The following is a 27929-nucleotide window of genomic DNA, read 5'->3' on the forward strand; positions in this document are numbered from 1 at the left end:
TAGCATTTTTGGCTTCTTTATTTTCAGCCCTTAGCAACTTGTTTCAAGAAAAAGACCCCATGTCATAAACAGGAGATACTGGCTCACTGGCATGAAGTTACACTGCAGTTTTCACATGGAGTCTTAGGTGCTTCTGGTAAAGACCTGGTTAGGATTTTGGTCAATATTTTCATCCTGTGACTCACATCATATCATCACAGAACGTTGGACCGTAACATCACCGAACCAACGTTCTAAGTCCCACCCCGGCCTGGCAACAGCCAGTGCAAAATGCTGTCCCCTCTCACGCAGCATCCCCCTCCCTGAAAACCAGCTCTGCTTCTGCTCCAAGACCTTTTAGAAACTCCTGTTTGGGACCCTCACTCAAAGCAACCAGCAGCACCACCCACTTCCAGCCAAGGGGCCGGCCTGGCCAGTCATCACCCACTTCCGCGTCCCGGCGCCCCAGGCTCCTTTCGTGTCATCGAGATCGCCCCCTCCCCTCTGTGGGTGATCCAGAAGATCCAGACAAGGCAGTCTCAGCATCCCCGACCACTTCCAGTGCACCGACCCCCCAGGAGGACCGTGGTGAAGACAGCCTGAGAAGTGGGCGCACGGTCTGCTTCCAGACAGATCCATCTCCTGGCTGTGCAGTCACCTTGGACCCACCCCCTACAGACAGCATGGGACATGCACTCTAGACATGCAGGGTTCTAGAAGAAACACTAGCCTCAGTCTCTGTGTACGAGTCAGGCCGGGGTGGAGCAGCTCCAGGAAACGTCAGGCACCCTGGGCTCCGTGTAATGGGGGAGTGACTGACCCCGGGCCCCTGGGGTGGAAGGAGCCATGGCCCCACCCTGGCCCCCATGCCACCCACGCCATCAAGTTCTTTACCACAAGCTCTAGGTCTGCCAACCCGAGGAACGACCCCCTCCAGCCCTGATCCACAGAAGGAGTAACAGATACTCAAATACTGCAGTCCTAAAAAAGAGGACTATTCCAGGGAAAGTAAAACAGAGGAGCTCTTCCACTTAACAAGGCAGCACTTCCTTTGCCGGGGTTTGATTTGAGAGTCACCCCCAGGGGTCAGGAGCGATCCACAGTTCAGAGCAGGTTCACCCCGTGCTTCAGCAGCTTCTGCTTGGCTTTGCCCGGGAGGCCGAAAGCGCCGTCCTGCGGGTTCGGGAAGCCAGAGCTCCGCACCGCCATGGCCAGCTGCTGGAAGTAGGTTTCCTGAACGGGGTTGCAGCAGGCGTACACAGCTGTGGAGGCGTTCCTGGTGGGGGTGGGGAGACAGGAGACCACAGTCCACCGCCATGCAGACCTCAGACCCCAGAGACCCCGCGAGGTCTCTGGCCCAGCAGGAGGAGCCCGGGCCCAGTCACTGTGGCCACAGAAGGGGCGCCTCGGGGTTCCGAGCATGGGTCTGGAGGTCCCACACAACCTGGGTGCTCACCGCAGCCCTGAGCCTTCTGTCTGTGGGAGTCTCAGCTTTCTCATCAGAAGAATGGACAAGACAGCGGTAAATTCCCTCACTGAGACTTCACGGAGTAAGTGAGAAGGAACGGATACAAATCGCTTAGCCCGTGGTGAGATGGTTAGGAAAGGGAGGCTGTTGTTTCTATTACTGTTACTCAAATGAGCTATGTATCCTACCACGAAAAGTCTCAGCTCTGAGGAAGGTGAGATGCTGCAGGTCCACAGGTGGGGGGTGGGTCTGGGTTGCCAGTGTGGGCAGCTTTGACTTAAAGCCAGAGGAGGCACATTTATTGTGGAAAGATACACAGAAATATTGGCTGGAGACAGCGCTGGGCAGCAGAAACGCCCACACCCCTGTGTGGCAGCTGCAGACGTTAGAACCTGGTCGGCCAGGCCCAGAGCCCACACCCCACACCCCACCTCTCAACTACACTGCACACACACACACGCCCCAACCACAAGTGTGTGTGCAGGGCTGCGCGCCACGGAGACGAGACACCTGGGCTCAAATCCCGACTCGGCCCCTGATCTGGGGCGACTCATTCACCCTACCGCATCCTTGTGTCTCCACGTCTATGAAATGAGGTTACAAAGAAGGTATTCGACCAACCCACTCCCCAGTACGGTACACACACGCAACACGCACACAGCAGGCACGCCCCTTCTGACCCTCTAACTTGCCTTTTCTGCTACTGGTTTCATAAGAGAAGCATGTAGAGAGAAAAAGTAGAGTTTAGTTGGTTAAAGACTGTAAATGCCACTAATTAATAGGTCTAGACCTGCTGGCCGGAAGGTGTGTTCAAGACACGCAACAAAGTGAAAAAGGAACTTAAAAAACAGCAAGTGCGTGTGCTCCAGTTTTTTTTTTTTAAGAAGACCAGCAAAATAATAATAAATACTGATCATCTGTCTTTTATATGGGCTACCCCAGTGGCTCAGTGTTGAAGAATCCTTGCCTGCCAATGCAAGAGATGAGGGGTTCAATCCCTTTATTGGGAAGATCCCCTGGAGAAGGGAATGGCAACCCACTCCAGTATTCCTGCGTGGAGAATCCCATGGACAGAGGAGCCTGGTGGCTACAGTCCACGGGGTCACAAGAGTCAGACGCAACTGAGCAGCAGCACCTCTTATGTGCAAAAAAAAAAACACCTAATACCAAGAAAACCTGGGGTAAGATACACCATACTGCTGACTATGAGTATCCTGGGGGCACGCTGGTGAGGAGAGGACATGCTGCCCTTGGGAGACCTTTGAGGGGGGGACATCTGGATGTTGTGGTCAGGAGCATGTGGGACTTGTCCAGTTGTTAGACAGATGACAGCCCGTTCTCCGCCCCCACTGACTGATGGAAGCACTGAGGTGGGGAGGGCCTTGGGTCCCCTCCCTGCTGTCCCTCAGTGTCTGTAGCAGCCCGAGCCCCAGAAAGGGACCCGGCATGTACAGGACTCAGGGAAGCCCGAGGATGGATGACAGCAACCTGCAGGGCGGGTCCTTGCACTGGTCTTCATCGGGTTGTGAGTGAGGCTTTGCCAGGCACCCGGGGGGCAGGGCTGGGAGTGGCCTGGGAACACTCACCTGACGGTCACCTCGTACAGAGTGGGCAACCGGGCGAACTCGGAATGCATCAGGCTGACAGCCTGGAGGAAGCGGCGGTCCTGCGCTGTGGTCCCCTGCGGCAGGTTGGCTTCCGGAAGAGGACACGGAAGTCGTCATGCGTGGCAGAGTGCCGCCCCCCAGTACCCCCAAACCCAGAACCACAAAAAGCTGGGATGAAGTGAGGCCCCAGAGGCAGTGGGAAGGAGGCCGGGGTGCTGGGCCCTCTCGCCACCCCTGATGGTGGTCAACACTTGTCTTAGCACAAGGGTATCCAAGTCGGGAGGCGACCCCATCGCAGACAGTCTGGACGCGGGTGCTTCTCTCAAAACGTTGGAGAAAGGGCAAGAAAGAGACCAGCCGGGAAAAGTTTGCCGAGAGTAGTTAAACCCGGTGGGAGCTGGGTTCCAAGAGAGAAAGAGCATCCTGACCACAGGGCACCTCCCCACCAACCAGGGACCTGGGCCTGGGTGCTGACCCCCCAACTCCACCTCCCGGAGGCGAGCCTTACCTGTCAGCAAGTTCTGGACGCGGTCGTAGTGTGCGAAGCTGTAGGTTCTGGCCGCGGGGGCCGCCTGGTCGCGGGGCAGCGTCTCGCTCAGGTGCACCTCCAGCCCGTTGAGGGACGCGAGGCTGCCGTGGTACTGCGGGGCGGGAAGGGACAGCCGCCACCACTCAGCAGGCCACCCGGGGAGAGCCGCCTGGCAGCCCGACTTAGCGCCCCGGGTGCTAGGACCCATGTTTGGAAAGGTCCTGACTTCTGCCCTGAGGTCCTAAACCTCTTCAAAGCGTTCATCGCTCAGTCGTGTCTGACTCTTTGCAACCCCGTGGACTGTAGCCCACCAGGCTTCTCTGTCCATGGGATTCTCCAGGCAAGAATACTGGAGTGGGTTGCCATTCCCTTCTCCAGGGGATCTTCCCGACCCAGGGATCAAACCCCGGTCTACAACATTGCAGGCAGATTCTTTACCGTCTGAGCCACCAGAGACCTCTTCAAACTTGTAGAAAAATGGGAACATAGAGGGAAGCCGAAAAGTAAAAGAAGGGATAAAAAGAAAAAAAGCCAAGAACAGCCCAGAACCTCAGCATCCAGGCAGAGCTGCTGGCAGGGGGCCCGTCCCCTCCTCACCACACTCGCGCCGCGCTGTGTCCCCACCCCGTGCGTCGCAGCCGGACCGAGACGTCATGACGTCATCCGCGTGTGCAGCGCGGCCCCCTCCCTCCCGGGAACCCGAGGGGACCAAGGGCGCGGGCGGCGGCTCTCCGCTCCCTGGTCCAGGGGAGGACCCGGCTGAGGAAGGCCGTGCGGAGCTGAGGCCCAGGCACCTCTATGTTCCATCGCCTCCCGGGGGGATGTCACGCGCAGGTGCCATGGGAACACAGGACTGCCCCCTTTCGTACGAGTTAGCTAAAGATGGGCGTCAGACTGTAAATGACGACTGAGGCTAGTTTTGCGACCTAACGATATAGCATGAACTTCACTCTTCAATCTGTTTTCCCACAAAGACATTTTCCAATGACCAACGGCTGAGCTCTGTTTGGGGACCATCAAGCAGGGATGTCACACCCGATGGACTCAGCCTGATACAGGGCCCCCTGGGGCCGCCCCGGGGAGAGGGGGGGCGGGGGGGGGGGCTACTTAAGTCACCAGGAGACAGTGGCTAGCGCCCAGGTGAACGAGCCCGTGCCGTGGCTCAGCCTTTTCCTAGCCAGACCACCAGGGCCAGTTACAGAGGTTTTTGCACCTTCTTCTTTTCATCTGCAAAATAGGAATATCATTGCTGACCTGCGGAAGTCAAATAACATATGTACACTCTGTCCATTCTCAAGTGCTCCCCGGAGGGAGGCGTTTTCCTGAAGTCAAGAATATGAAAATCATCGTCCTTGAAGAAGCGGTATCTCCTCCATGAGCACCCGTCCCTGGACTAACAAGACTTGTCTGTGGGTTGACTTATTTCACAACAGCTGTGCAAAACACTAAGCGCAATAAGAAGTTACAGCGATGCAGAGAGAATGTTCTGAGGTGAATGTCAGAAAGCTCAGCTGTTACCTTGGGGAGCATCCTGGACTTAAATTAGCATTTCTGGCCCATGTTGCACAAAGGAAACTCAGGCATTAGGTCTGGCTACAAGGTTTACGTGGCGTCCCCAGGGCCCAGCAGCCAGCCTGGCTCCCAGGAGGTGCCCGGTCAACAGCCACCTGGTGACTGGACCGCGAGCATGAACTAGGCACCGTCAGCTGCAGGCTGTGACTCAGTCACAGGTGTGAATGACAGGCAGTGTCCAGGAGGACAGGCAGCATCCCCTGCTTGGACCAGGGGTAGGAAATATGGCCTGTGGACTATTTTTATAGCCTGAGAACTAAGATTGGTTTTTATATTTTTATATGGTTAGAAAAAATAAAGTCAAAATAATAATATTGTGATGTGAAATTATATAAAGTCCCAATTTTTGTGTCCATAACAGTGCGCTGGAGCACAGTCCCAGTTCACATGTGTGCATGGTGGGTTTGTATTGTAACAGCAGAGGGGAAGAGCGGTAAAAGCAGAACACATCTGCTGTGTATCCCTTCACATTAGAGTCTGCCAACCCCGAGACATACCACATACGTGACCTGCACAACACGCTAAGGGGCACGGAGCTGAGGCTGTGCCGGGACCCCCTGCCTTTTGGTCCATGGCAAAGCTAGTGGCTCACTGTCAGTGAACCCCCAAACATGCACAGGAGTTGCTGCAGGGACACCCATGTGCTCAGAAGCACGAGTTTCAGGGGAGAGGAGCGTTTTTTCTATTTTCTGCCAACACACTAACCTCAGGCTTCACCTACTCCACGTGCACAGCTCCCCATCCTGTTGTAGCAATGAATAACTGATCCCATCACTGTGGCTGAAAGTCACTGAGACGATCTCCGGGTTCTGAGCAGGAAACTGTCGGTGGCTCTCTGCTGCCCCCTGGTGGGGGAATCCGACTCTGCTCCCTCTGAACTAGGGGGCCCTCTCCCTGGCTGCTCCTTGCTCACCCCGGTCACCCAGTGCCCTGACCCACCCTCAGCAAGCAGAAATGGTGGCAGCTGGTCCACGCAAAGACGTGATGGCGAAACGACATGGAGCCATGGCAACATGTCCTTCCCGGGGGGACTGCGCTCATGGTCACATCTGAGCTGTCGTGCACCAGGCTGGGGGTGGGGCCTGGCTTTTCTGACAGCAGCAGAGAGTCCAGGGGGGAAATCAGGTCAACTGTTTTGTGTGCAGGTCCAGACTGAAAGGCTGTGAAAGCTCTCTGCCAGTTATAAACAAGACGGCCTCCCGGTCTGATCAGCTGACTCTCCTCTCAAACCAGCAAGCTGATCAAAGTCTGTTACACCCTTCTCTTTTTAGGAAAGACTGGTTCTCCTTTTCTGTAAAGCTGTGTTCTCTCTCCTCCCCGACCCCAAACCCTCCTGTCCGTGAAAGCCCAGGGAGGTCACTGTCCTGACACCAGGATGGGCTGTGACAGACCAAGTGCCGTGTCCACGTAAAGAGGGCCACGGAAGGCAGGCCTTCAGTCCTTCACCTTCCCACCTGCCAGGCCATGGTCAGGTCCACGGGGGACAGAGGGGTCAGGGTGGAGGCCAGGAAACAAGCAAGAGGTGTGGACCCGCCCTGTGCATTAGCTAGGTCGCCATCGCTACTTCAGGGCGAGATGGGCGTCACTGTGCCGGGCCCCAGCGCTGTTCAAGGCTTGGCGGAAGTAGCAGATGTACATTATTTACATACAGCAAATGCAGCATGAACCCTAATTTACCTCCTCTCTGAGCAGCCTGTGCTGGTTTTTCTTTTTATCTTGGGGGGCCTCATCTGAGCTGGGCACTAAGCCGAACAGACCATGAGACCGAGGTGTGGGGGGAGGGGTGGGGATGGACGTGTGGAACTGCATCCCTGGTCCCCGAGCTGTTATAATGAGGCGGGGTGGGGGGGATGTCGGTCAGAGCCAGGGGGACGGAGGTGGAGAGGGTGACCTGGGGCCTGGGAAAAGGGGAGGGGCCAGGCAGGTGTGGGAGGGCTCCCTCCGTGTGGGGACCCGCCTTCCCTCCTCCACTGCACTCCAAGGGGGACCCGCTCCTTTACAGAGGGTCACGGGCCCTGCATGCTAATAAGATGGGCTTAGCGTAATATAGATTGAAGAACAGAAACACGGCGAGCCCCAGGACGCCGTTCGCCCTGCAGCAGTCTCAACCTGCTGTTCTTACCACCGCTGCTTCCCTGGCAACTAAAGCAGAGCTGTTACTATGGCAACTGGATCCGGCATGGACCCCAGCCCGGAGGTCAGTGAGCCTCTAGGCGTGGGGGGAGAGCCGCCCGGGTTTGAGCGGCGCCTTCTGGAGAAAGTCAGCGTTTCAGAGGGCCCAGGCTCCTAGGAAGCAGCTTCAGACGGACGGGAATTGGGGCTCGCAGAGAAACCCAACCCAGGTGGTGACGCGTGCGGACTCCGGCCACACAGACGAGGGCTGCAGGGCAGGGCTAGGCCATGTGTGGTCAGCGCCCAGCACCCTCCCAGCTCACTACGAACCAGAGACCCTGAGGAAGCGGGGAAGCTAGAGAGGGCAGCCCTAGTGGCTGCCTTTGCACTTGGCTCTGTGCTTGCACTGAACGCCCACTGCCCACAAACAGGGAGGTAGGCACCCCCTGCACCCCACCATATAAATAAGGGCGTTCGTACCGGGCCATGCAGCTGATGGCTGAGCCCCACATCCCCACCCCGCTGCACACTCACCACCTCCTCCACGGCCACGCGGTCCCCCAGCAGCGGCTCCTCGGCCAGCAGCGACAGCACCAGGCCCTTGACACTGTGCGTGTAGAGGTTCATCCGCACGAGCCCCTCGCGGGAGGCCGGGCTCATCCTGGACGCGGTTCTGTTTGCAGAGGGGCCTTCATCTGAGGGATCTGTGGAGTCCGGGCCAGGGGTCAAGCAGCCCTCAGGAGCCCCACTGTGGTGCTGCTCCCCACCGTGTTCCTCCAGGGGCTGCTCAGTGCCCCTCTGCCTCAAATCCAAGCAAGGTGCCCGCCCAGGCCCACTCGTCCTGCTGGGGACGTGGTCTTTCCTGGGGACGGGGGCTTGGCTGCCGTCGCCAGGAAGGTCTGCGGGCTGCTCGAGGGCTCCGTTCTGGGGGACCACCTCAGGAGCGGAGGCGGGGAGGCGGCCCAGGGACAGGACCCCGGGTGGCTTGGCTTCAGGACTGCCGGGGTTGTGGACAGACTCCTCGCAACCAGGACCCCCGCCGTCTGCAGCAGGATGGCCTGGGGATGCTTCTGTTTTCTGAGCCTCTGGGATGTGGATTTCAGACAAGTCCAGGTGCCCGTTCCCCACGAACAAAGCTGAACCCTTGCCCGCAGCAGTGCAGTGCTGCAGTGCGGGCGGTGTGCTCTTCAGGTCAGGGCCGGACCAGTGTCCGTGCTCCCTGCTGCCATCTGCCAAGGCGGCATAAGGAGACGGGGGTTCAGGTGTGGTCGTCGAGGTCTGAGCCTTGGAGCCCGCGTGTCCGGGGGCGTTTTCTTTCCGGGCGGCTGAGGGCTCCTGGAGTCTGGCTGGAGGTGCCGGAGCACTGGTAAGGAAGGGCAGACAGCTGAGTGCGGGCAAGGCCCTGCCCGGGGCGCGAAGCAGCTTCCTTACAGGTAACAGGCCCTGGCGCCACGCGGTGCCACGCGTGACACCAGGGTCACCTGCTGCAAACGGCAGAGCCCCCTGGATCGGACGCACCCAGTCTGGGGGTTAACTGCCAGTCGGGTCCTACACGGGCGCTGCGCGTGTGCTGTTTCCACCTTTCACGATGAACCCAAGACGCAGACGTTACTGGATCCATTTTACAGATGGGAAAACTGAGGCTCGGGCAGGGAATGGACTTTCCCACGGTCACACAGCAGGTAAGCCACGGATCTCAGATCTGAAACCTACGCTCATCTCACTCTGCCAGATGCCCCTCATCTCTGCTGAAGGTCCAATTGTCCATCCCTTATCCCCAACCCCCGCCAGGGCAGAGCGTGAAGAAGAGGGAATCGTGGGAGGATGTGATGCACGGGGCTTCTGGATGAGCCCGTGGGAGGGAGTCCCCAACATGTGGGTTCCGAGCAGCCTCTTTCAGCCCCTTACCTGGCCGAGGGCTCCCGGGGGAACTCACGGAGACTGGCGGCTTCCTCTTCAGTCAGGAAAACAGGCGTGATCTGAACATTGGGAGGGAGCACCACTCCTAGAAGTGCAGAGCAATATGGCCAGGGCCCTCTCTGGGCCAGAGAAGACGGGGGGGCAGGCAGTGTTTTTGGGATGATGCCTCCAGCCCTCAGGCCAGCCCAGCGAGCAGCTCTGGGCTCCTTTCCCCAGAACAGAAGCCACAAAGCTGCAGCTACAGTTTCTGCCATCAGCAAGGAAAAGCCCACGTGGGCCACTCTGCTCCCAGAGTGACGTTTGGTGGAAGAAAACTGACCAGCACTTAAGACAGAACCTGGATCAAAAGCACTTCCAACTGACCAAAGGGGTCTGCCCAAACTTAGGCTTCAAACTAAACCCCACTCTGCTGCCAAAGGTCTTCCTGGCACTGGCCCTGCCATCACCCTCTTCCCATCGTCACCTTCTGGAACTCATCTGAGCAGCCTCATGGTGCTGAGGGTTAAGGAGGAGCTGAAAGGGGGGATTTAAAAGCTGTGCCTAAAATCAGAGGCTTTACAACTGGGATTTTGAGAGTAACTTTGCCCTTGCAGCGCTGTTAATATTTCCCTGATCTCACGAGCCGACGGGATAACTGTTTGGGACTGCTCGGCCTTCCACATGACTTGGACAGGGCCAGGCCGCTTACAGGCCGTTTCCAAGACGTGACAGGACACCCGACTACTCACCACGTTCCTGCAGGGCGTCCCCTCCCGTAGGTTTCCTCTGAAAATAAACAGACAGGAGTCGGTACAGGGCACCGCATGCTCCCCCTGACCTATCCATCGGGACCGCATGCTGCCATCTGTTCCTGAAACGCGGCCAAGGCCCAGGTGCCGGGCCCGGCCGCTCGCCCACAGCAAAGTGGACGGAGCAGATACCCCGAGGCTGCCTGCCCCCCGCCAGGGCTGGGGTCACAGTGGCCAAGGCCCGGGTGCCAGGCCCGGCCGCTTGCCCACAGCAAAGCGGATGGAACAGATACCCTCAGGCTGCCTGTCCCCCGCCGGGGCTGGGGTCACAGCAGCCAAGGCCCGGGTGCTGGGCCCGGCTGCTGGCCCCGGCTGCTTGCCCACAGCAACGCAGACGGAGCAGATCCCCCCAGGCTGCCTGCTCCCCTTCGCCCACAGCAAAGCGGACGGAACAGATCCCCCCAGGCTGCCTGCCCCCCGCCGGGGCTGGGGTCACAGTGGCCAAGGCCCGGGTGCTGGGCCCAGCCGCTCGCCCACAGCAAAGCGGACGGAACAGATCCCCGCAGGCTGCCTGCTCCCAGCCGGGGCTGGGGTCACGCCGGCTAAGGCGGCCACGCCACCCAGGCCCATACCAGGCTTCCCCTCTTTTCGATCTCTCAGTTTCTCCTCTTGGGGAAGGACAGCGAACGTTCCTGCGCTTTCAGACCTCCAGGGAAGTCGTCTTCTGGAATACGGCCACATCTCCCACAGCCCTGGCTGGAGCCCACGCAGACCCCATTATGACAACAGAGTGAGGGGCCTGTGATCCTCACAGCGAAGGACTCAGCCTAAACCCGCGGCAAGGCCGGCTCGCCTCTGCATTTACAACGAAGGCGAGAAACCCGGGGAATCTCCTCAAAAGAGCTTTCTGGGCGTCTCCACCGAAAGGACCCAGCAAAGCAAAAGGAAAACCAAAAACTGCTCTTCTAGCCAAAATGACTTGCCTTCCTCTGAAAGGATGTGGCTTCCTTCACAGAAGCTAACTCCAGACAAAAATTCTCTTCAAAAAAATCACACAGAATCCTCTCGCCCATAAGCCAATCCTGTGAACACGGGGCACATTTTCCTGTAAAGTCTGCATTTTTTAAATACTTTGAGGACACATTACATAAAGTTCTGTTTCTCTGCTCGAAAGAGGGACTCACGGTTTCTGCCATGAAAGCATCTTTGGCCATTTTTAATGGCTGACTAAAATCATAGGAAGTTCACCGTGGTGTGGGAGAATTCATCACTCCCTGACTTGAGACCAACACCAGCAACCTGTCTGGAAAGGGCAGGCTAGTTGGCACTGCGGCTGTAGGTCTCTGTCCAGCTACTCAAGCTGCAGCCGTGGCAGTAATGCAGGCCAAGAAAACGACGGCAGGCAACCAGCCCGCAGCTCCTACCTTAGAATCTGATTTTTCACTTTCATAAATCCTGTTGTGACAAGAGTTTTTGAATATAAACCTTTTCCAGCAGTCAGATGACTTCCTTAGTATTGATTAGCAGAGCTGAACAAGAGGGAGAAAGGAAAAGACCCCCTCCACCCTCTCCTTGTCAGACAGTTCACCAGGAGGGGTGTTCTCACACCGCGCACACCACGTGAGAGGGAGCTGGGATAGAGCCCCACGTGTGTTTTTAAATGTCTGCTGACTTAGCAAGTGCAAAAAGCTAGCCTTCCTACAGATTTAAAACCAGTTTCACACACTAAGAATCAACTCGTAAAACAAAAGAAAAAAGAGCTCCAAAGATACGTGCCAAACGCTAGCGGTGATTATCTCTATGTGGCCCAGCTGTGGGCAGTTTTATTCTCAATGAGCACGTTATGACTTTTCCTTCATTATAAAAATAATTAGGCGGATATAAGACAGAAGTATTTTTAAAGCCGCTGTTGTCCTAAGCCATCTTTTACAGTCTCTGAAAAAAATCCAACATTGCTTTGACATAAAGCCCACTCTGCGGGAAGTCATATTCTCACAGTTCCACCTGCATGAAAGAAAAACCAACCATCCAAGCCAACCACGCAGGAGAAAGCATTTTCTTCCAGCTTTGCCAGGACCTCACTTGAGGGGGACCACACGGATGGACGGGGGGTCCTAAGAAGGACATGGCAGCCCCTGCCCCCCCGGCCCATCCAGTGCTGCTGATCAGTCTTGCCCGACACAAAGACAGATGCGCCAGGGGAACACGTCCCTGCCGTGTGGTGGGGGCACGGGGAGGGGGGTTTGATACCTGGTCCCGACGCGCCATGCGATGAAGCAGGACCTTGGCCGTGACGGAGGGCGGGAGCTGGGTGCTGACGATCCTGGGAGATCAACAGGAACCAGGACACCAGAGAAGAAACACAGTCAGGACCTGGCATCAAGACAGTCCCAGCACCCGCAGCAGCTCGGATCTGGGGGACACAGCTGGTGGCAGTGTCACCTGGGGAGGCACTCACGGGGGCCCCCTGGCTGTTCCCCATCAAAGTTTTAAATGTCAAAACGCTTGGACCGACTTGTACTAAGAATATTCCTGAGGTGCCGGGAGGGCTTCTCTAGGGCACATCCCTCCAGGATCATAGCCCTGGACACAGAGCACCAACTCCCCTGCCTCTGGCCGGAACGGTTGAGCCTCCTCGAGGCCCAGAGGAGGCGTGGAGGGCTCCCAGGCTCTCTAAGAGGCCCTCCAGCTGGGGGAAGAGGTGCAGTGAGACCTCCGTGAGGGTACCTCGAGGCAGACCCAGCCACACAGCTGCAGGAGCCCAAGCAGGAGCCACGGCCTGTGCACTGGGGCCCCGGGTGCGCCGTGGGCCTCACACCCCTCTCCTGACGGTCCTGGGTGCCAGAGACCGACCACTCCGCAGGCGTGGCCCAGCTGAGAGCTGCATGGATCTCTGCAAAGCCGCCTTGTGCACTCCTAACTCTTCTCTGGACACAGCAGCTTCCAATTCCCCAGGGACAGGCACGGACCCTCAATCGAATCTAAACTACCCTCGAGTTGCCAAACAAGACCGGCTGGAACTGGCCACGCACAGAGCTCTCAGCTCCCCAGCCCCGATCAGGAGGTGGCCGGGTGGTCAGGGCTATAGCGGGGGGTGGGGATGAGGGAGAAGGGGCAGGGGTATTACTCACAGTCCTGCGTAGAGGATGCAGCCGGCGAGCACGTGGGGCGCGCGCTGGCAGGTCTGCAGGATGAGAGCCGCCTTGAGCAGGAGCAGGGCCTCCACCTGTGCGGGGCGAGAAGCAAGCCCCGGTCGGCACGCCCCCGTGGGCAGGAGGGGACGGGCAGGGGGCTGCGGAGGGCAGACGGACTGCTCGGAGGCCGAGCCCGGAGGGAGGGCGTGCCACACACCGGCCGTGTCATGCCTCTGACACCCCACACGGCTGCCACCACAAAACGCCAGGTGCTTGGGACCAGGGGGCCTCCCTGAAGCAGGGAGGCAGAGAGAACTGGGCATATGGCTCTTCACAGGTGACCGTGCACATCGCCAAGAAGACCCTGACCAGTGACATGGAGACCAGGAGGCAGCCGCAGGGGAGAGCCCACCCCTCAGATTCAGTTCCTGGTGAACCCACCCTCCCCTGCAGCCCAAGCCCCTGTGACGAGCTGGCTTGCTGTCTGACCCGGTCCCCTAACTCTGCCAGGAGGGAAAATGGAAGCATCGCAGCCTTTCATGTGGGCGTACACGTCTCAGTCCTCCGTCCTTGTAAAAAAAAAGTCCCTAAAGGGACAGGCAGAGGATCTGAACCTGCTCATGAAGGGCCAGCAGTGGCCACCAGCCTCCTCCAGGTTCCTGCCTGGCAGCCGGAACCTGCGGTACCCGGGAGCAGCACTGAGTGTTAAGGAGCCACGCTGGAGCCCTTACCGCGGATGGTTAGCTCTTTCACAGCACTCGGAAAGCTCTGGGCTGACTTCCAAGAAGCCCTCCAAACAGGAGCGGGAAAACCCGTCCCTGTTTCTAGCATTGAGCCGGTACTGCACCCCAGGGACAGGGACACAGTCTCCGCCCGCAGAGACCCAGGCCACGCGTGGTGGAAGGTCCCACCCCCAAGATGCTCGGGGCGCGGGCAGGGCTCCTCATGGCACCGCTCGCACCTCCCCCCGCTGTCTGACGGTGAGGATGCGACGTCTGCCAAGGCCAAGGCCACCAGCCCGCAGTGGTGCAGGTGGCCTCTCGTCACCACGTGCCGAGGTGACAGCTCAAGGACAGACCCCACCCAGCGCCCCCGTCCCAGACAGCGGCCGCCCTCGGCCTTTCTGGATGCTGAGAATAACTAATGATAAGCTGAGAAGGGGGCCTTCAGATTACTGAGTTCAGCACATCTGGGTATTAACAAAGCAATAACACTCTTTCCTGGGCATCTGTCCTTTACGTAACTGTCCCAGTTTCAGCCCCAGAACAGTCCTGGGAGGTGGGTATCACGCCGCTCCACGGGTAAGAAGAGCGAGGCTGAGACAGGTGACCTGTCTGGTCCTAGCCCACACAGCTGGCAAGTGCCGCCTGGAACCTGAGTTCTTAACAGCCACGGGGATGGAGGGACAGCTCATCGAAGGGGAAGCACCCACATCCAGAAGCCCAGTTCCCACCCACGCACGCAGCGGGTGGGGGTGCTGAGCCGGTTACTTTGGTTTGGTCCAGGTGCCAGAGGCAGTTGAAGATCTTGTGCAGGTCGCCCGTGTTCCCCAGGATGTGCTCGATGAGCGTGTCCCACTCGGAGCGCAGTTCTTCCCGTGGGCAGCTCTGAAATAGAACAGCCGGCGTCAGCACCCGCGATCCCAAGACACACACTCCAGCAGGGACTCCAGTCCCCCACAGAACTGTCCCTCATGGGGACCTGGCTGGCAGGGAGGGCGTCTTCTGAACGGCCCACACCCCCAGGCAAGGAGAGGACAAAAGGTGCATGAACGGGCCCCAGGCCACCGGGGAAGAAAGGCGTCCGGGAGGCGCTCCGGGGGCCCATGACCCTGTCGCTGACACGTCGTGTTTGTGTAAAGGGTTCCCGATGCCCCCATGTGCCCCGGCAGTATCAGTTTTGCTAAAGAGGTTCCACATGAGCCTCCCCACTGCCCTGCTCATACCTTGCAGGCCAGAGACACAGGCCCATTGTGAAAATGAAAGAAGCCAACGAGCCGGTGCAGAAGCTGCCTGCAGCTGACGTCGGGGAGCTCCGCGGCACAGCCCAGCACCTGCAGAGGACAGTGCTTTCCTGTTCTCGGATGCCAAGCCTGAGGTCCTGGTACCCAGGGCTCACTAAGCCAGACTCCATAGGCCCCTGGAGATCCATCCTCTGTGTGCAGCCATGCGGCGCTCCACGGGAAACAGGTGTGTTTTGAACTCACTCATGCCACCCAAGCTGGAATCATCATCCCTGCTTCCTGTTCATCTGCCCGGGCATCCCCACCCGCCTCAGTCCCCCAACAACACACACAGATTCCAGCATCCCCAGGCTGCCTGCTCTCATCACTCCAGCCAACGGTGACCTCTCTCCTGAACCCCTATATGGTCACCACTGTTATTTGGACACTGGATGTTTCATTTGGGTTTCACAGCAAACATGGGATCCACACTGTCAGGAGTGGCCATCCCTTCTCCAGCCGGACGGGGTGCTTCCGGAACCCGCACCCAGTGCATCGTCACGCCAGCGCGGAGCGTCGGCGGTGCTCCATTCCACAGACGATAGACGCTTGCTCAGTTAGGAAGTAATCCGGCCCCCTGTTTATGGAGCTTGAAAAGGACTTCATCTTCTTTGACTCACGAATTCTACCTGGAGGAATCTCTCCTAGGGAACCATCAGGAACTTAACAAACCAACTCTGAACGAAAACATGTAAACAAATGCTCTCTGAGTGTAAGCGCCACTCAGGTGCCGCCAACAGTCAGGCGCCCAGTTCATCTCCCCCAGTTATTCTGCAGATGGAAAGAAATCCTAATAATCTCACCAACGTTCCTTCAGAGACTGCCAAACCGATTCTGCAACAGAAATACAAAGGACTGAAAATATCAAACGCTGTCCCGGAGAAGAGTAAGTTTGGAGGCCTTCCCCCAGCTGACTTTAAGACTTATTCTAAAGCTGCAGACATCAAGACGGAGAAGTACGTGAACAGAATCTTCAGAAAGGCCCGTGGGCAAGAACAGCAAGCCCAGAAGCAGAGCCGCACTTAAATGGTCATTTGAGCTCCAACAAAGGAGCCCCAGGAAGCAAAAAGGAAAAGCAAGTTTCTCAGCAGTGGTGCTAGACCAACGGGACGGCCACAGGAGAAGAGGCCCTCCGACCTCTAGACCAACGGGACGGCCACAGGAGAAAAGGCCCTCCGACCTCTAGACCAACGGGACGGCCACAGGAGAAAAGGCCCTCCGACCTCTAGACCAACGGGACGGCCACAGGAGAAAAGGCCCTCTGACCTCTGCTCATACTATTCACTAGGATTTATCCACGGTGGATTACAGACCTAAATTTAAAAGCTAACACTATGAAACGCGCTCCCCCCGCTGCCGCCCCCCAGAATTGGAGAATGTCTTCTCTAATGAGGTAGGCAGTGGTTTTAGACAGGATACAGAAAGCAATAACCATAAAAGATAAAACTGATAGACTTCATTAAAACCAAAAACTGCCTCATCAAAAGACATTACCAAGAAACTTAAGCACACCCAGAGACTGGGGGAAAATATTTCAAAGGAAGATACCCAAATGTCCACAAAGCACATGAAGAAGCCCTGCTATCAGTAGTCACGGGGGAAGTACAAATTAACACCTACTGAGCTACCACTTCACATCCAGCTCAGTGGCTAAAATTGTGAATAAACAGACTGACATGCCTGCTGATGAGGGTGTGAAGTACCTGGCCTTCTCATAGACTGTCAGTGGGAATGCAAGACGGTGCAACTGCTTTGGGCAAAAGTCTGGCGGTTTCTTATAAAATCAACACACACCTACCCTGCTGCTAAGCTGCTGCTAAGTCACTTCAGTCGTGTCCGACTCTGTGTGACCCCACAGATGGCAGCCCATCGGGCTCCCCCGTCCCTGGGATTCTCCAGGCAAGAACACTGGAGTGGGTTGCCATTTCCTTCTCCAATGCATGAAAGTGAAAAGTCAAAGTGAAGTCGCTCAGTCGTGTCCGACTCTTCACGACCCCATGGACTGCAGCCAACCAGGCTCCTCCATCCATGGGATCTTCCAGGCAAGAGTACTGGAGTGGGGTGCCATTGCCTTCTCCCACACCTACCCTATGACCCAGCAATTCCACACCTAGGTATCTACCCGTGAGAAAGGGAAATGTACATCCACAGAAAGACTTGTATAGCAATGTTTTTAGAGCCTTACTCTTTTCGTTTATTTACAATGTTGTTAATTTCTGCTATACAGCAAAGTGATTCAGTTATACGTATGTGTGTGCGTGCTGAGTCGCTTCATTCATGTCCGACTCTTTGTGACCCCATGGACTGTAGCCTGCCAGGCTCCTCTGTTCATGGGATTCTGCAGGCAAGAATAGTGGAGTGAGTTGCCATGCTCTCCTCCAGGGGATCTTCCCAACTGGGGATCAAACAAATGTCTTGTGCATTGGCAAGCAGGTTCTTTACCACTAGTGCTACCTGGGAAGCCAAATATATTCTTTTTCAGATTGTTTTCCACTATGGTTTATCGCAGGATATGGAATCTAGTTCCCCTTTACTGTACGGCAGGACCTTGTGTATCCATCCTGTATGTCTGCACTTGCTACTCGCAGACTCCCGGCCCTTCCCTCCCCAGCCTCCTCTCCCTTGGTAACCCCAAGTCTGTCCCCTATAGCTTTGAGACTTTTTCTGTTTTGTAGCTGTTCGTTTGTATCGTATTTTAGATTCCACGTATAAGTGATATCGTGTGTTATTTGTCTTTCCAACTTTCGTTTCTGACTTCTTCACTTAGTATGATAATCTCTAGTTTGATCCATGTTGCTTCAAATGGCATTAGTCCATTCTTTTTTATGGCTGAGTAGTATGCCACTGTATACAATGCACCGCATCCTCTTGGCCCGTCCACCTGTCCATGGATGTTTTCCATGTCTTGGCTGCTGTGAACACACTGGTGCATGTGGCTCCCCTAATATCTTATTTATTTGGCTGCACCGGGCCTTAGTATGGCACGTGGGATCTTCAGTCTCTGTTGTGGCGTGTGGAATCTCTAGCTACAGCCTGTGGGATCTAGTTCCCTGACCAGGGATCGAACCCAGGCCCCCTGCATTGGGAGTGTGGAGTCTTAGCCGCTGGACCACCAGGGAAGTCAAGTATCTTCTTAATTAGAGTTTTGTACGGATATATGCCCGGGAGTAGGATTGCTGGATCATCCGGTAGCTCTATTTTCAGTTTTCTGAGGAAGCCCTGTGCTGTTTTTACACAGTGCGTGCGTGCCAAGTCTCTTCATTCACGTCTGACTCTTTGCAGCCCTACAGACTGTAGCCCACCAGACTCCTCTGTCCATGGCATTCTCAAGGCAAGAATATTGCCATACCCTCCTCCAGGGGATGTGCCCGACCCAGGGATGGAACCACATCTCTTCCGTCTCTCGCCCTGGCAGGCGGTTCTTTACCACTAGCGCCACCTGGGAAGCCCTGTCTTCCACAGTGGCTGCACCGATTTATGTCCTAGCGACAGTGTGGGAAGCTCTCCTTTGCTGCACAGCCAGCGCAGCACCTACTCTCGGTACTTGATGATGCTGTTCTGACTGGGTGAGGGGACACCCCATTGCAGTTGTGATACTCACAGCCAGCGCAGCACCTACTCTCGGTACTTGATGGTGGTGTTCTGACTGTGTGAGGGGACACCCCATTGCAGTTGTGATACTCACAGCCAGCGCAGCACCTACTCTCGGTACTTGATGGTGGTGTTCTGACTGTGTGAGGGGACACCCCATTGCAGTTGTGATACTCACAGCCAGCGCAGCACCTACTCTCAGTACTTGATGGTGGTGTTCTGACTGTGTGAGGGGACACCTCATTGCAGTTGTGATACTCACAGCCAGCGCAGCACCTACTCTCGGTACTTGATGGTGGTGTTCTGACTGGGTGAGGGGACACCTCACTGCAGTTGTGACACTCATTTCTCTAGACCCTTCGGAGAAGGCAGGGGCACCCACTCCAGTGCTCCTGCCTGGAGAATCCTAGGGACGGAGGAGCCTGGTGGGCTGCCCATGGGGTCGCTAAGAGTCGGACACGACCGAGCGACTTCACTTTGACTTTTCACTTTCATGCACTGGAGAAGGAAATGGCAACCCACTCCAGTGTTCTTGCCTGGAGAATCCCAGGGACGGGGGAGCCTGGTAGGAGGCCGTCTATGGGGTCGCATAGAGTCGGACATGACTGAAGCGACTTAGCAGTAGCAGCAGTAGCAGTCTCTAGACCCTTATTAATCTGAAGTGCCCCAAACTGGACAAAGTTCCTGTGTCCAGAAAAAGGAGAATGAGTAAGTAGACCAGTACATTTAGACTGTGGAATACTGCTCAGTGATAAACAGGACTGCACCGTGGGGCCGTGAAACAACGTGGATGAACCCCACAAATGTTAAGCAGCAGGACAGGACCCTGTACAGAGGAGTGATGCGAGTATTATTCCACTTGCGTGACACCCTAGAACAGGCAGAATTCTTCTTTGGTGGGAACACTCTGAACAGTGTTACCTGGGATGCGGGGGGAGCGGCTGGAATTAAGGACATAAGGGAGCTTCCTGGCGTGATGCTAACATATCCTGTGTCTTGATAGGGATCTGTGTTACACAGGTGTACCATTTATCCAAATGCACCAACTACACTCAAGATTTGTGTATTTCATTGCATGCAAATGAATTTTACCTCAAAAAAGAGCAGAAGAAGCACACACACATATTGAACTCTAGTTAACGTGCAGCATGACGACGTATTTGGGGCCAGGTGGTAAGGTATATACTCATATGTGCAACTTCAGAAAGCGTTAAAACAGAGGATAAAGGGATGAATGGATAGTATGTGATAAAGCAACGACAATGAAGGGTTCACTGTGGGATCTAAGAGGTATGTGAGTATTCACCATACAGTTCTTTCAACTGTTTGGTATGTTAGGAAATTTTCACAATAAAACATTGGAAATAATACCTATAAAGGCGAAGATACTTCCTCACATGTAAGCACCCCTTTCCCTCGGGAATAAATTTAAAATAAGAGTGGGCAGGAGACAAAGGGACTTGGGAGTAAAGGGAACTACTAGCTGTAAGTGGGTTTGTTTTGTTTTGTTCCCTTAATAGTCCTTGGAAACCTAACCTACGTGCACCAGTGTCTTCAAGTTTCGAGCTCCCTTCCCCAGTAAGTGTGGAAAGTACAGGGAAGAATAGAGGAGAAACAAGAAAAGACAGAGATTAAAAACTCAGTTTGCATCACAGAGCAAAAAGAACGTCCACAGAATGACTGAAGTCTTTCAAAGGCAAGGTGGACGCCGCCTTGTGCAATGCAGGCTGTGACAGTGACGTCTGGGAGAGCGCTCAGCTCCGATGGCACCCGCAGAGAGGGACGCGGGCATCGTGGCGACAGAGGCAGGGGACGAGAGCGCTCAGCTCCGATGGCACCCGCAGAGAGGGACGCGGGCGTCGCGGACGACAGAGGCCGGGGATGAGGCTGCAGGTCAGGAGCCACGGCAAGGGCTACCTGGTAAAGCCCGCTGTCACGACACCTCTCAGCAAGACAAGCGCCTCTTGGTAGAGGCGACCCCGCCGGCACTGGTTCAGCCTGGCACACTCACCCAGAGGTAATCACCGTCAACCTTTACGGCGAACTTCAGTTTCCGCAGGCGGACAAGGGCAGGAGGAGAGCCGGAAATGTGGGAAACGCAGTGCACAACCCCGGCGATCTGTCCACACAGCAGCTCCTGTTGGTCCAGCAGGGTCTGGGGAGAGAAGCCAGTCCAGACATGAGGCTGAAGGGCCTGAACCCCCGGGTCGTTCCTCAGAGTCGGGGTTGGCAGACTGCAGCCCGGAGGCCAGACCGACTCTGCTGCCTGTTTCTCTCTATAATCTGTGACCCCAGGATGGCTTTTACGGTTTTGTGAGGGTTGTCAAAATAACAACAAGGAAGAACAGGTGACAAAGACCTTGCCTGGCTTACAAAGCCTAAAGCATTGGCCCTTTTGAGGCCAAGTTGGCCGAACCTTGCCCGGAGTGTCACAGAACACCCACAGTGAATGCAGGAGATGATGGCCCAGAATGGCATTCCTGTTCCCAGGATTACAGGCCTGCGCATTTATCCCCATTCAGATCCCCGTGGAGAGACCCGAGTGGTGCAGACTAATCCCTGCTCTGCAAGTCAGAGCGTAATCATGTGAGCAAACACACACGCCTCCTGACCCACCTTCACGCTAACTAAACCCCTGGGGGAGATGGCACGTGATGCCATGGAGAATGGAGCACTCTGCCTCAAAGGGCTGAACTGGGACCCAGTCAAGGCTCTAGATCCTTTAGTTTAAAGGAAAGGCTCTGGGCAGAAAGCACTGAACGACCCCATTGTGAGGAAGGCACCAGCCCAGTCCAGAGCGGGACACATGCTGATGCTCCCCTGCATCAGTGACCCGGTGTCTTCACTAATTCAGTGGCGCAGGGGAGAAAGGATGGGGGGAGTGGGTGAGCAGTGTCATACGATAAGAGGGACTTGAAACACAACCACACGGGGTTTGTGGATCTTGTTTGGATGCTGATTAGGAGAAAAGGAAGGGAGAGAGAGAGAGGGAGAGGGAAGGAAGGGCTGAGTAACATCTCAGATAATAAAGGCGAAATAGGAACACAGACTATATAGGATGGTATTATTGCCACGAATGGCAACTTTGGCCGAGTGGGATGTTAACAAAATATACCCTTTCCCGTTAGAGATGTTCCCTGATGCTGGTGCGATGACACCACGTCTAGGATCTGCTTCAAATACTCCAGGGGGGAAAAAAAGAGTAGGGAGGAGTTAGGCTAGCTCATAACAGACTGGTCAGCTGGTGATCTTTGTTGAAGTCAGGCACACGAGGGCTGATGACTCACTCCTCTTTACTCTGGCATATGTTTGGAGAAAAGTTTTTTTCTTTTTTTTTTCAACAGAGCAGACAGAAAATCGTGACAGTAAAAGAGAGATAGAGAAGGCAGAAGTACTGGGCCGCTGGCTTGGGCATTTCAACATCAGGACAGCAACAAAGAATACAGCTACAAGTAAGGGAGCAGGGCTTCCCTGGTGGTCCAGGGGTTACGAATCTGCCTGCCAATGCAGGGGACGCGGGTTCGATCCCTGGCCTGGGAAGATTCCACATACCTCAGAGCAACTAAGCCCATGTGCCACAGCTACTAAAGCCCATGCTCTAGAGCCCACGCTCTGCAACAAGAGAAGCCACCGAAATGAGTAGCCTGTGCACCACAGCGAGAGGGTAGCCGCCACCGGTGCAACTGGAGAAAGTCTGTGTGCAGCAGAAAGACCCGGTGTAGCCAAAATAATAATCATAATCATAATCATAATAAAGAAAGAATGAGAGAGTAAAAGTGGCAAATGCCTGGATTATGCGAAGAAAACTGTCCAGATATAAACCCTTTGAAAGGTCATGGGGTCCCCACTGAGTGAGCCGAGTGGCTTACCTGTGGGGGATAAAAGTAACAGATGCCAGCTCGGGTTGGATCTTCTTCTCCCTTCACCTGGGAACCATCATAGAGGAAAAAATAGTTCCACCTGCCAAGAGAAGAGAAAGGAGCCGTGTTCCCTTCCATCCTGTGAACAGGGCCTTGTAACACACAGCCTCCGGTGGCCCAGCCCAAGAGGGACTCACGCCTCGGTATCTGAAAAGCCTTCTGGGGGCCCCAGAGGAGAAGGAAGCCGAGAGCTACAAAGAGATAAGACCATTTCTTAAGTGCGGCCGACTCAAGCTAAAAACACGCCTCCATCCAGCCGTCCGACCCTCTGTCCCAAAACACAGCGAGCAGCTAAGGAAACACGGGGCGCCCACAATGACGCCTCTTATTTGAGACACTGTGCCTTAACTCCGTACCCACGCGGTTTGGTAACGTGTCTTCTAAGATGCTGATAACAAAGTAAGTTAGCGATGTCTTAGCTGCCCTCACAACTGCTGGGCACGAGACCTCCTTTCTGCCACTGTATCGCTTAACAAACACTTGCCGAGGGCTTGTGGCGTGCGCTGCGTCTGCCAGCCCTGGGGCCACGGCGAGCAAAGGGACACAGGAAACATGCAGTCTCCAGGCAGGAGAGCACGTCTGTAATGGGAAAGTGGGGCGCCGCACCCCTCTCTGCCCGCCGAAACCCGAGTCCCAAGGACTTCCCCGGTGGTCCGCTGGTGAAGACGCCGCACTTCCACTGCAGGGGGCGCAGGTTCAACCCCGGGCTGAGGAAGTTAAGATCCCGCGTGCCACCTGGCTCGGCCAAAAAAATTAGAAGACAAAAACTAAAAGCCTCGCCCCTCCTTTGACAGGACCCCTCGTCAAACTTCTGATTTCCCCTCTGCAGAGGAAGCTCTCTTCTCAATTTCCACAACCCTCTGCTCTTCCCTAAAGACCCGGGGTCTCCTCTGCGGTATAACTATAATTATCTCCTTAAGACACAAGGCAAACTCCCCAGGCCAGCCCTGGGTTTGGCCTCTCAGTCTCTGAAAGTACGCCCGTCAGGCCAGAGCAGTGACTGCACTCTTTTCCCCAGTCTACACCCTCCCGCTGCCGCCGCCCTCCCTGGCCCCACCTTATCCTCCCCACGACAAGCAGTAACTCTGTTTCCAGCACATTTCCAGCTTGCCTGAGTTCTAGATCTTGATGAGCCACCGGCTTCAGGGCAAGAGCAGATCAAAAATGCCTTGGGCGCAGCTAGGTGGTGAGCCTCTTGTAATGTACAGAAATGGCACATCGCTGTGTTGGGTACAGTGTTATCCATCAGTGATGCTTCAGACAAAATGTCACAGAAAAAGATGGGACTTGTGGTTATCAGAGGCAGGGGGTGGGGGAAGTGGGGACCGGACGAAGGTAGTCAAAAGGTACAACCTTCCGGTTACACGTAGTGCCGGGGTTGCAACGTGTCGCTGTTGTTTACTCGCTGGCGTCGTCTCCAACTCTTTACGACCCTGTGGACTGTAGCCCGCCAGGCTCCTCTGTCTGTCAGATTCTCCAGGCAAGAATACTGGAGTGGGTTGCCATTTCCTCCTCCAGGGGATCTTCCTGACCCAGGGATCGAACCTGTGTCTCCTGCATTGGCTGGTAGATTCTCTACCACTGAGTGTGTGCTCAGTTGCTTGTTGTGTCCAACCTTTTGTGGCCCCGTGGACTGTAGCCCGCCAGGCTCCTCTGTCCATGGGATTTTCAAGGCAAGAGTACTGGAGTGGGTTGCCATTTCTTCCTCCAGGGGATCTTCCCGGCCTAGGGATAGATCCCGTGTATCTTACATGCCCTCCATTGGCAGGATTCTTTACTGCTGAGCCACCAGCAAAGCCCTGGTGTAACGTACAGTATGATAAATGTAATTAACACTGCCGTATGTTATATATGAAAGTTGTTAAACAGAGTAAATCCTGAGTTCTCATCACAAGGAAAAAATTTTCCTTTTATTTTGTATCTGTGTGAGATGATGGATGCTCACTAAACTTACTGTAATCTTTTCATGATTATGTGAGTTACAGTGCTGAACGTCAATTATATGTCAGTGAACTGGAAGCTTGTAGGTAGACGAATACATGAATGAATGAATGAAACCCACTGCTGGGCTCCACCTTTTCCCCACCTTTCCGCCTTTTCCTCACGTTCCCCGGGTTAAAGTGCCCCAACTCTTGACAGGCCCACAAAGAACACCGAGTGTCATTTTGAACTGCACACATAAATACGTCATAAACTCTGCTCATTCTTTTGAAACCACACCTCTCACTTTCCTCTCCTCTATTTAACATTCGCTGAACCAAATTCAGACAGGCTTAACCCATTTAGGGTTAAGCAGAGTTTCAGGCAGGTGTTGTGTAACACCCTTCAAGAGCCAGTCTGGCCAAACTTCTCCTCATGGCGAAATTCCACACGGCCACCTCTGCTTGTCTCTCAAAAGCGAGGACTTGATCGCCTGTGGTACTGTCACAGCCCAGCTGCAGAATCCAGCCACAGCTATCCTTTCTGCAATCTACCAGCAGCGCTAGACCCTGCAAGAGGCTTGTGCGGTCACAACACATCAGCTTCAGAGAGAAATAGCCCTTGATTAGTGGCTCTGAGGAAAATGGTTCCCCCCCCTTAATTAAATCTAGACAATCCAGTTGGGGATTTTCAGTTCACCCAAAACATCTGTCCAGCAGCCTGGCAGGAACTAAACCCCCGCAGGCCCTGCTACTCACCAGGAGGCCAACTTGCTCTCTGTGGAGGTGGAGGCTGCCATTTACTCTCCGCGGGCCCTCATTCTCTTCATTTGGGTTTTCTTTTCCAGTCTGGCTTTATTCTCCCCAGCAGTGGCAATTCCTCCGGGTCCCCAGTCTGCTGAATCCGGATGTGGGGCGTTTAGGTGTCTTCAGTCGTCAGCAGTCACTTGTCTAGTTTTCATTCAGCATGAAAGTGCTGCTTCCCTTCCCCGGAGGCCCTTAGGTCCCATCAGTACCTCCAGCCTCTCAGAAAGAATAAAATAAAGCAAGACGATTGTTTCAGAAAGTCAGATCCACCAATCTGGTTCCATGAGCATCAGCTCTCTGGCCCTCTGTGGAACAAACCCTTCAAAGAGCTCCTCACCAGGGACACCCCTGGACAGGCGAGATGCATGCTGAAGGCGGTGCCCTGAAGCAGTGTCTAGCTTGTCTTCTTCAAAGCCATTCTGAAGGCTTCTTTTTTAAAGTTTGAAGCTTCCCGTTCAAAGATCAGTCCCTTGGCCCTAAAATAAACACAAGGCATAGATTATTTCAGAATCCCATGAGTGAGCATGTGACCCAGCAGAGTTAAGCAAATGGTACGCTTCAAGAGAGCTTTCCACAAAGTTGAAAAGTGTTTCAAGATCCAAAAGAGAGGGGAGCAAAACCTCAGAGTAAGTCCCACAGTTAACTTGTAAAAGTTATGTCACACATAAGATAAAATTAAATAACCGGTGTGAAAAAGCTTTGGGTGTTGAGCACAGCGATACAAATGAAGCAGCTGCTGTAGTAATAATGGAACTCAGATTAAGGAACTGTCACCTCGACAGCCCCAAAAGTAATCTAAACATGTAGAATCCCAGAGCTGGGCATGTTTCCAGAAGACAGAGAATTTAACAAGTGACATTCAAACTCCCAAAAGAGGAGAGAAAACTCATGAAATTTCAAACTCAGAAAGGACGAGGGCATCACTTTAATCCTCTCTTGTACTCTCCTTCAGTAACTACCTTGACTGTCTCTGGCTTCCTCCCTCCAGAGACAGGTCAGTGTTAAATTTATCCTTCCACCAAGCTGACACTGGCCTTCAAGTAAACTCCACACTCTCCAGGAAAACAAAACAAGGTCTGATCCTTCGGTCACTTCAAATCTGTATTACCAACCGTCATTTTCTCCAAGCTCAGTGTCCCCAGGGACATGGTTTCAAATGCTTGCTCACCATCTGCCATCCTCCTGGGAACACAAGGGAGTTTTGTTTTTTCTTTTTTAAGCTCCTTTGGTAGAAGTCCCTAGAGAGGACACCACTGAGTCTTTGGTGGCCTGTAAAACCTGTCTTTTCTCAGCTCTTGCTATCTTGGGGTGGGCCTCACTAGGGTCATACTCATGGCATCTGTGAAGCATATTCGGATGCCTATGGAGGCGGTATCTAAGCCCCCTGGGGCTAAGGACTGCATCCTGAAACCCCCATCCCTTGTTCCCAGAGGACTGGGCCGTCCTCTGCCAAGGTCCACTCGCTTATCTGAAAGGTCCAGAAGGAGCCGGTGATGGGCCAAGGGTAGGGCAACTGTTGGGATGCGGCCGCAGAAGTCCCTGGTGGAGGGCGGTGAGGGGGAGGCGGTGATGTGTGGCCTCGGGGTCTGCAGAGCAGGCAAAGGGGTGCGACCGACCGCGATGGGCCGGGAAGCGATGGTTAACCGCAGGTGGCAGGGGGACGTGTCTGGCCTCAGCTTCAGGGAGCTGGCATTGGCGGACAAAAAGGCGCAGGAGTAAATCGGGGCCCGGGTCACAGCGCGGAGGGGCGCCCAAAAGGCGCTCTCCCTCGGGGTCCCCCCCTCCCCCGCTTCGGTGTCCCTGCGCCGCCGGGCACTGCCCACCCACCGGATTGGCCAGGCAGCCCCAGGGTCGGCGATCGGGCTCTCGGACCTAGTGGTCCCCGCGACTCCCGCCCGGTACCTACGCGCGCGGCAGAGCGGTCCCAGAGTCACGCGCCACCTGAGCCTACCGCCCCCGTGAAGTTCCCGCAGGGCTGGCGCGCGCCGATGACGTAGGGTCGAGCGCGCCGTGACGTCGGAGGCCCATGGCGGCGGCGGCGGCGGCGGCGACACGAGAAACCTGGCGGGCGGCATCTCCGCGGAGAAGGCGCCCAGCGGCTCGGCGTCCGAAGCGGAGGGAGGCTGCGGCGGCCGCTGGGACCCCGGGAGCCGAGCCCGAGGTGGACGGTGGAGTCGTGCTTCGTCGCATCCAGGAAGCCAGGTAAGGACGGACTCGGTCCTGGGTCCAGACTTCACGCCCGTGGGAGTCTCCCCGAGCCCCAGTCTCGCCGTTTGTCCCCTTTAACGCTCAGGATTTAAGGGTTCTGGGTGGAGGTAACAGAGATAAAGAGCTCATTATTGTAATAAGCACGCAATAACGTCTCTTATGGCGGTTGCAACTGTCGTGGCCAATGGGCGTGAAAATAGTAATAGTACCTATATAGGCTTGTTTCGAGGGTTCAGTGGATTAGTAAATGGTTGCAGCATTCCAAACAGTATCTGGCGCGTGGTAAGCGCGCTGCCCGTGTTCGGTATGAATATAATGCTGATATCGGTCATCAGTGGTTTTGCTCACACCAGGGCCGCAGCGTGCACACTTGATAGTCATTTTCACGAGTCTCATCCTTGGTTAATTGAGGAGCTGCTGCTCTGTGGCTGAC

General features: G+C 55.3%; 2 protein-coding genes across 7 annotated transcripts in view; one reads left to right on the plus strand and one right to left on the minus strand.

Annotated features, from left to right (window-relative positions):
* Nucleotides 1–27305, minus strand: HPS4 (HPS4 biogenesis of lysosomal organelles complex 3 subunit 2). Of its 5 annotated transcripts, XM_086346050.1 has the most exons (15): nucleotides 27195–27281; nucleotides 26401–26974; nucleotides 25241–25764; nucleotides 22512–22602; nucleotides 20654–20797; nucleotides 14995–15102; nucleotides 14540–14656; nucleotides 13047–13141; nucleotides 12166–12238; nucleotides 9916–9952; nucleotides 9176–9272; nucleotides 7802–8630; nucleotides 3563–3695; nucleotides 3034–3142; nucleotides 1–1255 (listed from the first exon to the last, which is right to left on the minus strand). In XM_086346050.1, exons 3-15 carry the CDS (start codon nucleotides 25279–25281, stop codon nucleotides 1084–1086), a joined length of 2046 nt encoding a protein of 681 aa, XP_086202176.1. In that variant the 5' UTR covers nucleotides 25282–25764; nucleotides 26401–26974; nucleotides 27195–27281; the 3' UTR covers nucleotides 1–1083. The 5 variants fall into 5 exon arrangements, with proteins under 5 accessions (XP_086202176.1, XP_086202175.1, XP_086202177.1 ...); XM_086346049.1 differs by lacking the exon at nucleotides 26401–26974 and having other exon boundaries at nucleotides 27195–27305; XM_086346051.1 differs by lacking the exon at nucleotides 26401–26974 and having other exon boundaries at nucleotides 27116–27281.
* Nucleotides 27290–27929, plus strand: part of SRRD (SRR1 domain containing) — a 31332-nt gene continuing 30692 nt past the window's right edge. For both annotated transcript variants that reach the window (XR_015144032.1, XM_086346063.1), the window contains exon 1: nucleotides 27290–27490. Coding sequence is in view for 1 of the 2 variants with exons in the window: in XM_086346063.1 (XP_086202189.1) it covers nucleotides 27315–27490 (176 nt within the window). In the remaining variant the exon portion in view is untranslated. The remainder of the gene's footprint in view (nucleotides 27491–27929) is intronic.

Source organism: Bos grunniens, chromosome 17 (genome assembly GCF_055505025.1).
Source record: "Bos grunniens cultivar Pamir isolate PY7600 chromosome 17, Bosgru_T2T1.0, whole genome shotgun sequence".
Classification (NCBI taxonomy): domain Eukaryota; kingdom Metazoa; phylum Chordata; class Mammalia; order Artiodactyla; family Bovidae; genus Bos; species Bos grunniens.